The sequence below is a fragment of the Xyrauchen texanus genome, chromosome 46 (genome assembly GCF_025860055.1).
Source record: "Xyrauchen texanus isolate HMW12.3.18 chromosome 46, RBS_HiC_50CHRs, whole genome shotgun sequence".
Taxonomy (NCBI): Eukaryota; Metazoa; Chordata; class Actinopteri; order Cypriniformes; family Catostomidae; genus Xyrauchen; species Xyrauchen texanus.
In genome coordinates this window covers 3,194,992-3,208,456 of record NC_068321.1, presented here as the reverse complement: position 1 = coordinate 3,208,456, position 13,465 = coordinate 3,194,992, and the positions used below count along the sequence as shown (strand labels likewise).

Genomic DNA, 13,465 nt, shown 5'->3' with positions numbered 1-13,465 from the left:
GTTGAATTGTAATGATAAATTTCACATTGCTGCACTGATCAGCAAGAACCACTAGAGGGGATCTGCAGGGGTTTATGAATATACACACAAAATGTTTGATATACAATGAGTATACACTCACCTAAAGGATTATTAGGAACACCATACTAATACTGTGTTTGACCCCCTTTCGCCTTCAGAACTGCCTTAATTCTACGTGGCATTGATTCAACAAGGTGCTGAAAGCATTCTTTAGAAATGTTGGCCCATATTGATAGGATAGCATCTTGCAGTTGATGGAGATTTGTGGGATGCACATCCAGGGCACGAAGCTCCCGTTCCACCACATCCCAAAGATGCTCTATTGGGTTGAGATCTGGTGACTGTGGGGGCCATTTTAGTACAGTGAACTCATTGTCATGTTCAAGAAACCAATTTGAAATGATTCGAGCTTTGTGACATGGTGCATTATCCTGCTGGAAGTAGCCATCAGAGGATGGGTACATGGTGGCCATAAAGGGATGGACATGGTCAGAAACAATGCTCAGGTAGGCCGTGGCATTTAAACGATGCCCAATTGGCACTAAGGGGCCTAAAGTGTGCCAAGAAAACATCCCCCACACCATTACACCACCACCACCAGCCTGCACAGTGGTAACAAGGCATGATGGATCCATGTTCTCATTCTGTTTACGCCAAATTCTGACTCTACCATCTAAATGTCTCAACAGAAATCGAGACTCATCAGACAGGCAACATTTTTCAAGTCTTCAACTGTCCAATTTTGGTGAGCTCTTGCAAATTGTAGCCTCTTTTTCCTATTTGTAGTGGAGATGAGTGGTACCCGGTGGGGTCTTCTGCTGTTGTAGCCCATCCGCCTCAAGGTTGTGCATGTTGTGGCTTCACAAATGCTTTGCTGCATACCTCGGTTGTAACAAGTGGTTATTTCAGGCAAAGTTGCTCTTCTATCAGCTTGAATCAGTCGGCCCATTCTCCTCTGACCTCTAGCATCAACAAGGCATTTTCAGCCCACAGGACTGCTGCATACTGGATGTTTTTCCTTTTCACACCATTCTTTGTAAACCCTAGAAATGGTTGTGCGTGAAAATCCCAGTAACTGAGCAGATTGTGAAATACTCAGACCGGCCCGTCTGGCACCAACAACCATGCCACGCTCAAAATTGCTTAAATCACCTTTCTTTCCCATTCTGACATTCAGTTTGGAGTTCAGGAGATTGTCTTGACCAGGACCACACCCCTAAATGCATTGAAGCAACTGCCATGTGATTGGTTGATTAGATAATTGCATTAATGAGAAATTGAACAGGTGTTCCTAATAATCCTTTAGGTGAGTGTAGATCATTTGTGTCATTTGTGTCTAGATAACTTTCTAGATAGACTAGTTTTAGATTAAATGAATACCTACACTGGCTAAGTAGTATTTAGCAGTTTTCTTATTTTATTCTATTATTTCTGAACATATGGGTTCATTAGATTTTTTATTTACACTAGGTTGCCAAATTCCCCGTGGTGCCCTTTTTTTTTTTTTTCGCATTTTTCTTGCAAACCTTTATTTCATATAATGAAATTAACTTGCCTTTCTCTAACCAGGTTGCCTTGCATTCCAATAAAGAACATGCCATTTTAATCATGTTGAGTACATTTAAAAGTTAAAAACAATTGTATCATGAATAGTCCAGAAGTTTGATAAAAATCAAGATTGTATTGATTTACCGTATCGCCCAGCCCTAACATTAACTCACCAAATCAGATCCTCCAATGCCGATGTTCACCACATCAGTGATGGTTTTACCACTGAAACCTTTCCACTCCCCACTGCGCACTTTCTGCAAAATAACACACACAAACTGATCATCTCTCTTTGTTGAGACTATGAAATTGAGCGGTCAATCAATGACCATTTTTAATGGAATTACATATGTATGCTGGTAAATTCATCCTATGAATTACAACGACTTGCATATAGTGCAAGTGTTGATGTGATGGAGTGGGCTGGTGCATGTTTATTCAAGATATTCCACTTACATGGCAGAATGCCTTCATCTGCTCCAGAACTCGGTTCACCTCAGGCATCACATCTTTACCGTCCACCATGATGGGTGTGTTAGAACGGTTCCTCAGAGCGGTGTGGAGCACAGCACGGCCCTACAGACCCACATACACAGCCTTAACAATAGTTACATTTTATGCTTAATCTATAAACACATAATACCAAAGCTTTGAATCTGTATACAGCTGTGGCCAAACATATTGGCACCCTTGGTAAATATGAGCAAAGGCAGCTGTGAAAAAAATCTGTATTGATTATCCTTTTGATCATTCTTTAAAAAAAATTTAATCTAACCTTTAATTGAAGTAAAACAACTGAAACAGGGGGATCTCTTAATATTAAATAAATATTTATCTCTAAAATGCATTGGCCATAATTATTTGCACCCTTTTATTCAGTACCTTTTGCAACCTCCCTTAATAACAGCTCTGAGTCTTCTCTTATGGTGCCTAATGAGGTTGGAGAACACCAAGCAAGGGGTCAGAGACCATTCCTCCATACAGAATCTCTACAGATCCTTTAAATTCAGACTCACCCCACAAATTATCTATGGGGTTCAGGTCAGGGAACTGGGATGGCCATGGCAGAACCTTGATTTTGTGATCAGTGAACTATTGTTGTGTTGATTTTGATGTTTGTTTTGGTTCATTGTCCTGCTGGAAGATCCATCCAGGGCCCATTGTAAGCTTTCTGGCAGAGGCTGTCAGGTTCTGAATTTTTTTCATCTGTTGGAGTCCATGATGCCATGTATTTGAATAAATTGTCCAGGACTTCTGGCATAAAAACAGCCACACAACATTCAAGATCCAGCAACATATTTAACCGTGGGCATTGGGTACTTCATCTCTGTGAGCGCCAAACCCATCTCCAGTGTTTACTGCCAAAAAGCTCTATTTTTGTTTTATCTGACCATAGAAATCAGTCCCATTTGAAGATCCAGTAGTGTCTGCTCTCATCCAACAACAAACTCAAATTTCTTCAGTTAGCCAGAGGCTTTTTTTGAAGAAACACTATAATATCTTTTTAAGAACAGATGCCAGAAAAGCCGTCTACGTGCATGTCTGATGCTGTTTGTTTGGAGGCGTGCAGTCTTGTGGAACACATGTATGCAAAAGGTTCTCACTCTTTCTTTGTTACAGAATTCTGACTTTTTTTTGCAAGAAGAGAATAGTCTATGAGAATGCTGTAAATGACCTGAACAAAACAAATGTATTCACACATTCAAAGTCATTACTCTTCCGAAGTGGCTAAACAGGGTCCTGGGATGAAAGGTAATATAACAGCAACATTAAACCCACAATAAAAGATGTATTTGCTCGGACAACGAAATACCCTCCTGGTAGCCCATGATGGAGACAATGCACGTATGAAGTTGGTTTGTTGCCAAAGAGATGTTGCCCTTCACAACTTTTGAAAAGGTATCTTTCAAAATGTTGAACACACATTTTAAAATCGCACTTAATTTTTTCAGTTTGAAAACAAGCTGCCTTGTGTTATTGTGTAGGATATTGCTTAATGAAAATTACTCCATAGTATCACCAAGCGTCCCACCAGCGGTAATACTGGTGTTAGTCAGTTTAAAAGTGAACACCGCACCAGTGTGAAAATGATGATACTGTGGCAAGTCTAGTGGCCACCACTGTATAACATTTGTTTCTTACACAGCCATCTCATTTAAGGCACAGCTTTATGAGAATTCACGGATATGTAATTGGACATGAACCTCAAAAAAAAAACATAAAATAAAAGAGTTCTTCTCATGTGGATGTTACATGCTGCAGTTTCATGACATTTGGTAAGAAAATTAGGAAATAAGGAAATGAAACAGACATGCTACCACCTCGGGTTGTGAAATACATTTTCAAACAGATCAGCAGTCTGACCACCGACAGTTGTCTAAGGTTTCAGTTGTATAACTTAAATGATTTTGCAGTAAACAAAACAGCATATTTTTCTCTATATCAATATTAAATTATTTCATCTGAGTTAAACAGAGATGACAGCAAATGAGTAGAGAATGTAAGTGACAGGACTTTGTTCATGACAGTCATCTGTTGATTAGGGTTGCAACGGTATGAGATTTTCACGGTATGATAACCGTCTCAGAAAATATCACGGTATTACACAATTACTATTATCAGTGAAAACAGAAGGGTTATTTATTTTTGAGCAAACACTTTATTATAATTGAAACTTAAAACCATTTATTTTATTGAAGTATGTGTAGAAAAACAAATAAGAAAGCTAACAGAATTATAATAAACAAAATTATAAACATGATAAAACATAGCATGTAACTATAACATGTTATTTAACTAAAGCATGTTAGTTTACATGTTAAATGAACTACTGAGCTGTGTGAGCTTTTGTAGTAATGTCCCATGATTATTAATAATGATCAAATACTGCTCCTGTCTGTACCTTTATCTCAGTGCTTCTCAACTGGTTTTGCTTCAGGACAGATTTTACATTGGACATCAAGTGTCGACCTGCCATAGATTAAACATAACCTGTATTTAATGTATCCTGGGTCGCATTTCCTTTTATGTTGCATAGTTTTGTTCATGGTTTTCCAGTACAAGGACATGCATCAAGTGACATCATTTCTGTTGTTGATATCTAATAGATTCTACCTTTAGATTATTTCATATGAAACTGAAACATTTTGTCAAAATATAAGTTACTTTTACTCATGTAAAATCCTGAAACAAATATGTAAAGGTGATGTGTGTAATTATTCATATTGGACACAGACTAGTTGTATTACACTTTTCCTTGAGCAGAATATTGCACTACATATCGCTAAGTTTGTTCAAAGGGGAAAGCCAGATAGAAACAGCCAACTCAAGTGCATGGTTGCCAGATTGCACAAAATAAGTATAACATCAGGCGGAATTACAAAGAAAATTGAGTACACGACTATTTCTGGGCTTAAAAGGATACAAAAACCAAATCAATGCAGAACATTGTATCTCAGAAGTAATATAATGCACTATTTACAGCCCGATGTGGGCCCTTTACCAAAATAGTCAAAAATATGAATAATTACACACATCACCTTTACATATTTGTTTCATGATTTTACATGAGTAAAAGTAACTGTTATATTTTGACAAAATGTTTCAGTTTCACATGAAATAATCTAAAGGTAGAATCTATTAGACCTCATTTTATATCAACAGTGGCAGTTGTATTTAAATTTCAAGATGTGTTTCAGCAAGTATTTATTTTCATAAATACATTCATTTATTATTATTATTATTATTACTATTATTTAAGACTGGCACACTGACCTAACCATGGTAACAAGGAGCCTTTCCTTCTGTGTAATGTGTGTATAAATATGTAATATTAGGAAACAAATGGGATAATAATGGGCCCATATAAGTAAATATGTTCTTCAATTTTTAAAAGGGGGAGAGAAACTTCCTGTAGATTTTGTTAATGACATCAACAACAGAAATAAATGTCACTTGATGCATGTCCTTGTACTGGAAAACCATGAACAAAACTATGCAACATAAAAGGAAATGCGACCCAGGATGCATTAAATACAGGTTATGTTTAATCTATGGCATGTCGACACTTGATGTCCAATGTAAAATCTGTCCTGAAGCAAAACCAGTTGAGAAGCACCGAGATAAAGATACAGACAGGAGCAGTATTTGATCATTATTAATAATCATGGGACATTACTACAAAAGCTCACACAGCTCAGTAGTTCATTTAACATGTAAACTAACATGCTTTAGTTAAATAACATGTTATAGTTACATGCTATGTTTTATCATGTTTATAATTCTGTTTATTATAATTCTGTTAGCTTTCTTATTTTTTTTCTACACATACTTCAATAAAATAAATGGTTTTAAGTTTCAATTATAATAAAGTGTTTGCTCAAAAATAAATAAATAAATAAATAAATAAATAACCCTTCTGTTTTCACTGATAATAGTAATTGTGTAATACCGTGAAACCTTGATATTTTCTGAGACGGTTATCATACCGTGAAAATCTCATACTGTTGCAAACCTATTAGCCACACAGTAAAACAGTTTTATTATTCTTAAATATTTTCCTAATTTTTTCCAGGACATTTAGGGATTGCATTTTCCATGGCTTTTCCATGACTGGATTTCAAAATTCCAAGTTTTCCAGGATGTGTGAGAACCCTGTCATTTTTGTTGCGCAATTTGATTTTCATATCTGTAATGCGATTGTAACTAATGATGATATTAGATATTATTACCTCAGTGAAGTTGATCTTCTCTCCAGCAAACATCTTCTCTCTAGCTGCTTCAACCTCCAACGATCGTGCCTAATCATCGTGAGACAGGGAAAAAAAAAAAAAAACCTCTCTCAATATGACTTATGCCGTTATTACTTTGAGAAATGTGTTGCATCATTTGAGAGAGGTTTAAATCACTGCTCATTCTCTGTTCTTCTTGGTTGAAGACAGCAAGTGCAGAATCAGTTTCAATGAGAAAATATCATGAGCATTTATAATGACTAAGCACATGGTATGCTAACATTACTCGCTGTTGGCCTCAAGTGCATCATAGAAATAAAATCACCTGATACACACAATACTTTCAATTTTTAGCTGCACAAACTATGGACATGTGCATTAAGTCAACAGAGCGCAACAGTCTGGTTCCGGAATTAAAATGTGATTTTCAGTGATAACTTCTGTTGAAGCCTTCAGTCAACGTTATTTTAATTAATTATTTAATAATTGTGTTCAAAAGCGGAATTCCTGGTGAAGAACTTCACTACCCACTATTCTGAAGAAATGGATCCACCATTCCAAGAATCACAGCCAACAAAGCCAACCAAACAAGTTCAGCAGGGACCGACCACTTCCATGACGCGCTGTGAATGTCGCAAATGTGTCGGTCTCCCTACACCCTCAAACTACTTATATATATATATATATATATATATATCAGAATACTTTTTTAAATATACTTAAATAAAACTATTGATTTTAGGTCATTGATTATATTTCCATAGTTTTTATTTGATAACGAGATGTGCAATTCTTCATGGGATTGTAGATAGCACTCTCGTGAAAGACGGCAAGCCTTGTACCTTTGACTTTTTGTCCAATTTTCAAATATTGTTTTGCTTAAAATCAAAGTTTGTAATGTTATTCACATTAGAGGTGGTTGGTTTGGTTCATGGTCTATGAAAAAATGAATGGGGAAAATACTTTCGGAACCCAGATACCTGAAAAGTTGGGTGGACACTGTTGCGCTCTATTAACATTTGGAGAAAGACGAAGGGACTTAAAGATGCTTAGCAAGACTAACGACATACTACAATAACTGCTCTGATACTGTACTGTGTTTCAATAGTAACACCCTCTTCTTCACTTAATAATCATTAGGACTTCCAGAAGTCAAAAGAACCCAAAATTATTTGAATCCAAATTTTCATCATGTTTACAGAGGACAAAATGCAACACTTTGCTTTCTGTGGTCAATTATGGAGGATAATAGAGGCCATTAAATTAAAAAAAAAGATTTGAGACTGTACCATGTCAAAGAGCATGCTCATAATTTCGGTGTTGATGAGATTCTTGGAGTAATCCAGCAGTATTTCTCCATCATCTAGCTCCATCTTTAAACTGATCATGAGAAAAGACAGAAATTACAGAACATTGTTAGGGCATACAGATGTAGTACTTTTGCTTAACTTTGTTTTATACATTATGAGGACAATCCAAGAACATGTATTTTCTCCCCTTTTAGGAATTCCCAATTCGCTCCAAGTCCTCGTGGTGGCATAGTGACTAGCCTCAATCAGGGTGGTGGAGGACGAGACTCAGTTGCTTCTGCGTCTCCCGCGCATTTTATCAAGTGCCTTGTTGAACGTGTTACCGCAGAGACATATCGCGTGTGGAGGCTTCACGTCAAGACAATCTCCTGAACTCCAAACTGAATGTCAGAATGGGAAAGAAAGGTGATTTAAGCAATTTTGAGTGTGGCACGGTTGTTGGTGCCAGACGGGCCGGTCTGAGTATTTCACAATCTGCTCAGTTACTGGGATTTTCACGCACAACCATTTCTAGGGTTTACAAAGAATGGTGTGAAAAGGAAAAACATCCAGTATGCGGCAGTCCTGTGGGCTGAAAATGCCTTGTTGATGCTAGAGGTCAGAGGAGAATGGGCCGACTGATTCAAGCTGATAGAAGAGCAACTTTGCCTGAAATAACCACTCGTTACAACCGAGGTATGCAGCAAAGCATTTGTGAAGCCACAACATGCACAACCTTGAGGTGGATGGGCTACAACAGCAGAAGACCCCACCGGGTACCACTCATCTCCACTATAAATAGGAAAAAGAGGCTACAATTTGCAAGAGCTCACCAAAATTGGACAGTTGAAGACTGGAAAAATGTTGCCTGGTCTGATGAGTCTCGATTTCTGTTGAGACATTCAGATGGTGAACAGAATGAGAACATGGATCCATCATGCCTTGTTACCACTGTGCAGGCTGGTGGTGGTGGTGTAATGGTGTGGGGGATGTTTTCTCGGCACACTTTAGGCCCCTTAGTGCCAATTGGGCATCGTTTAAATGCCACGGCCTACCTGAGCATTGTTTCTGACCATGCCCATCCCTTTATGGCCACCATGGTCATCCTCTGATGGCTACTTCCAGCAGGATAATGCACCATGTCACAAAGCTCGAATCATTTCAAACTGGTTTCTTGAACATGACAATGAGTTCACTGTACTAAAATGGCCCCCACAGTCACCAGATCTCAACCCAATAGAGCATCTTTGGGATGTGGTGGAACGGGAGCTTCGTGCCCTGGATGTGCATCCCACAAATCTCCATCAACTGCAAGATGCTATCCTATCAATATGGGCCAACATTTCTAAAGAATGCTTTCAGCACCTTGTTGAATCAATGCCACGTAGAATTAAGGCAGTTCTGAAGGCGAAAGGGGGTCAAACACAGTATTAGTATGGTGTTCCTAATAATCCTTTAGGTGAGTGTATAAGTTAATATAATATGCTTTAATTTCAGAATTCCCTTAACTGTAACCCTCGTGTTTAATTTAATTTATTATATTTACCCTTGACATTTTTTTTGTTATCGTCTTGCAAGCTTTTACACTTCCTAGCGCCATCTGCATGCGTCAAGCAACAGGAAGTGTAATCGAGCTTGAAATCATGACAGTGCATAGAGACTGCAATGGCAAGATATATATATACATCGAAAAAACAACTTACATTTAGGTCGTTCTACCCCAAAACAGATCTGATGAATCGCGTGGCAGACGCATGCAGCGGTGACGGATCGCAAGGGAGATGTATATAGCAGTGAGCATATAATATTCTCCATTAGCAGAGAGAATTTATATCATTAACTTTTGTTACAATTATGCCAGTTTATAAATGTTTATATTTTTGTTTATAACCCTTTTGTTTAGTACCCTAAGTGTTTTGGGTACTGTTTTTCCATTACAAAAATGTCAGTTTGTTTTATAGAAATAATTCTACATCTAACCCAGGTAGTAATGATCCATGCTTTGTTTTACCATGGTCCTGTTACAGATAAAGCTGTTAAAACTATGGTACATTTTCATATGGTAAAATGCAGAATAGAATAATTTTCTTTAACGCCTATACCTTTGTGAATTATGGACAGAGAATGTTTTTCTTCAGTGTAAATTCTCTCTCATTATAGAAAAATATACTCTGGTGGCCAAACGTTTGTAATAATGTACAGATTTTTCTGTGGCGGAAGGAAATTGGTACTTTAGTTCACAAAAGTGGCATTCAGCTGATCACAAAATATAGTCAGAACATTACTGATGTAAAACAGCACCATCACTATAAGTCACTATACACACTAAAAGTCATTTTTGATCAAATCTAGACAGCAGCCATCACTCCAACACCTTATCCTTGAGTAATCATGCTAATTTGATCATTTGGTAAAAGAAAAATCGCATGCCATTATATCAAACACAGTTGAAAGCTATTTGGTTCCCTAAATGAAGCTTAACATTGTCTTTGTGTTTGTTTTTGAGTTGCCACAGTATGCAATAGACTGACATGTCTTAAGGTCAATATTAGGTCAAAAATGGCAAAAAGAAACAGCTCTCTCTAAATTTCATCCAAAGGTGTTCACAACAGTCTTCAAAGACAAAGAACAACTGGCTCTAACAAGGACAGAAAGAGATGTGGAAGACCAGATGTACAACTAAACAAGAGGATAAGTACATCAGAGTCTCTAGTTTGAGAAATAGACACCTCACATGTCCTCCGCTGACAGCTTCATTGAATTCTGCCCGCTCAACATCAGTTTCATGTACAACAGTAAAGAGAAGACTCAGGGGTACAGGACTTATGGGAAGAAGCAAAAGAAAGACACTTTTGAAACAGAAAAACAAAAAGATTAGGTTCGAGTGGGCAAAGAAACACAGACATTGGACAACAGATAATTGGAAAAGAGTGTTATGGATCTTAACCCCATTGAGCTTTTGTGGGATCAGCTAGACTGTAAGGTGTGTGAGAAGTGCCTGACAAGACAGTCACATCTATGACAAGTGCTACAGGAAGTGTGGGGTGAAAGGTCACCTGACCTGTACAAACTGACAGCTAGAATGCCAAAGATCTGCAAAGCTGTCATTGCTGAAAGTGGAGGATTTTTGATGAGAACTCTTTTAAATAGTTTAAGAAGTTCTGAACTTTTTTTTCAAATCGTAATAATAATATTTTCACATTATTAATGTCCTGACTATACATTGTGATCAGTTGAATGCAACGTTGGGTGAACCAATTTCTTTCCATAAGAGCAAAATCTGGACATTGTTCAAAACTTTTGTCCACCAGTGTAACTGGTTTTGTTTGCCTTCAAACATTCCAAGAGATCACTGAACTTGAATCAACAAGAGCCGGATGAAAGGTGTCACAATTCAGTCGCAATGTCAGACTAGTCTAGCCACATATAAATTAGGTGGTAACTTTTTAACTTTTATAAATGTCATATATGTTCCTGTTTTTTGATGCCAGAAAATTTACATCTGCATCCAAACTTAAAAATCAATGCCTTTCTGTTGAATGAGCATTTCAGTGGGGCAAAATATTCAGCATTATTGGTAATTTCACTTATTTTAATAATGTAATAAGAATTTCACTTTTATTTTTAGTTTTTATCATCATTATTTTCATAGGCCACAGACCCCCCCACTGGTGCCACCAATTTGTATTTGTATTTTGGTTGAATACATCAAACAAAATGTACATTTATATACAACTATTAGTCTTAATACAATCTAATAATATTAATTAAACTTAAAAAAATCTGAATTGAAATAAATTCGATTATTATAAATCATTATTCACCCACGTGCACACGAGATAATATAGTGTGCGTGTGCAGAGAGGCACGTACAACATGCTGCTGTAGCTCCTACTGCTGGTCATTCTAAAAGCCTCTGCTGAATGAATAAATACAACCTTTATTCGTCACAAAATACACCAGGATTCACTCCATTAGAGCTATGCTCTCAAAAGAATAAACCACAGTAAATGTATAACATAGATAGATAGATAGATAGATAGATAGATAGATAGATAGATGGATGTATATTTTTTATTAACAAGTCAGTAGAGGAAAAATGATGGAGTACATTAGCGAGGTGCCCTATTTTGTGCATATAATTAAATCGAATGTATCATATAGAAATGCTCGCTAATGTATGCGGTAACATAAAAACATTCAGCAACACACATGAGCGATGATCAGTGAATGACCTTGTGTGTGTGTGTGTGTGTGTGTGTGTGTAGCTGCAAACATGGCTGACATTATATTAGTTGAGAGCAAAAATAAAAGCTTTAACTAGCCTTCATGATGCATATTTATAAACTCGTGATGTTACATTGTCTTCACAATTAAGTTCATATCTGACATTTTCTTACTATGTATATCCAAGACGTTTGATCTGACGGGCCTTAATCACCCAGATTAACATCCTTATAACAGCAGATACACGATATATGTATTGTTAACACGTTTGATGCGATTAAAAGCCATTATAAGTGAGCCTTCATCACATTATGGAAGCATGTTGACATGTATTTCACCTGAACTTGTTGAATCTGTCCGCATCCGCCTCGAACATTTGCCTCATATTGAGGTTTCCGGCGCTAGATTTGTACCATTGCTCCAGTTTGCGGTAATTTGGATCGTTGGTGAGGCCCATGATGAAGATATTTCGCTGTTCTTCGGTCCAAAGCTGCTGCTTCTGATGTGAATTAAAACTGATCAGTCATTCGGTGTAAAGAGAAGCGTGAGGATGAAGTCCAATGACAAATCCTGACAGCCCACGCCCACTATGACCGTGGCAAACCTGATAAAGTCACGCCCACTATGACACAACTGAGAGCAGTAGTGTGACTGTATTATGTAATATAAATGACTCTTCAGTTACGGGAACATTTTAATCCCCAACGACCATTTTCACAGTAAAGAAAAAAAATCATTTTTGAAATAAACAAGGATATGTTACACAGTAGCTTCAATGGATAAACATAATTGCGCGAGCTGAAAAAACAGCGAGATGTGTCACGTCACAGAGTTCAAATTTTTAAAATGTGCCAAAATTGCTCTACTTTCGGCTTCCTCTTAGCAATACCTTTACAATTGCAACTGCAACTCAGGACACACACTGAGTTGCAGTTGCAATTTAATTACTGTCACTTTATAACTGTCTGCTACCTCAATAACTGCTATGTGCATAGAACATTATCTCATAGTATGTTATGTTTACGTTTTTAGAAACTGTCATCTTTTTGCACTACCGAGTACTGGTCGGCGCTGCACTGTGTCTATTGTCCTGTTCATTGTCAGTAATTTGTTGTAATGTCCTGTACTTTTTGCACATGTTTGCACGTGCACTTTATATAGGCATATATAGGTAGTTTATATAGGTATTTCATTTCGTTGTGTAGTCTCATGTGGTCCTATGTTGGTCCTTTGTTGTTTTTATGTAGCACCATGGTCCTGGAGGAACGTTGTCTCGTTTTGCTGTGTACTGTACTAACTGTATATGGTTGAAACGACAATAAAAACCACTTGACTTGACTTGACAATAAGTGTTAGCAAGTGTAACGGTGTGTAAATATCTTAATGTAAAATACTGCATAAATGAGGACAGCTCTATCTAACATGTAAGGAGTGGAATATGGGATTTCTATGGGAGTTATTGAGACATGCTGTGGGTAAATTGGTCAGATTTATTGGTATTAATAGTTTAATCCTTGGGCATCAATAAGAAAAAGTTACTTAAATGTCCAAGTCAAAAAACTGACACAATAATATGATATATTAATATTATTTTATGAGAATGCATCAGTTCTGATCATAACTATCAAATATTCATTAAGAATATTTTAA

At 37.1% G+C, this 13,465-nt stretch overlaps 1 protein-coding gene across 1 annotated transcript in view; it reads right to left on the bottom strand.

The window, feature by feature from the left end:
* Positions 1-12,384, bottom strand: part of LOC127638000 (glucose-6-phosphate isomerase-like) — a 30,622-nt gene extending 18,238 nt beyond the window's left edge. The window contains exons 1-5 of the mRNA XM_052119359.1: positions 12,154-12,384; positions 7,589-7,679; positions 6,300-6,368; positions 2,026-2,145; positions 1,743-1,826 (exon numbers count right to left, since the gene is read on the bottom strand). Coding sequence (XP_051975319.1) covers positions 1,743-1,826; positions 2,026-2,145; positions 6,300-6,368; positions 7,589-7,679; positions 12,154-12,272 — 483 coding nt within the window. The 5' untranslated portion in view covers positions 12,273-12,384. The remainder of the gene's footprint in view (positions 1-1,742; positions 1,827-2,025; positions 2,146-6,299; positions 6,369-7,588; positions 7,680-12,153) is intronic.
* Positions 12,385-13,465: the final 1,081 nt, after the last annotated feature.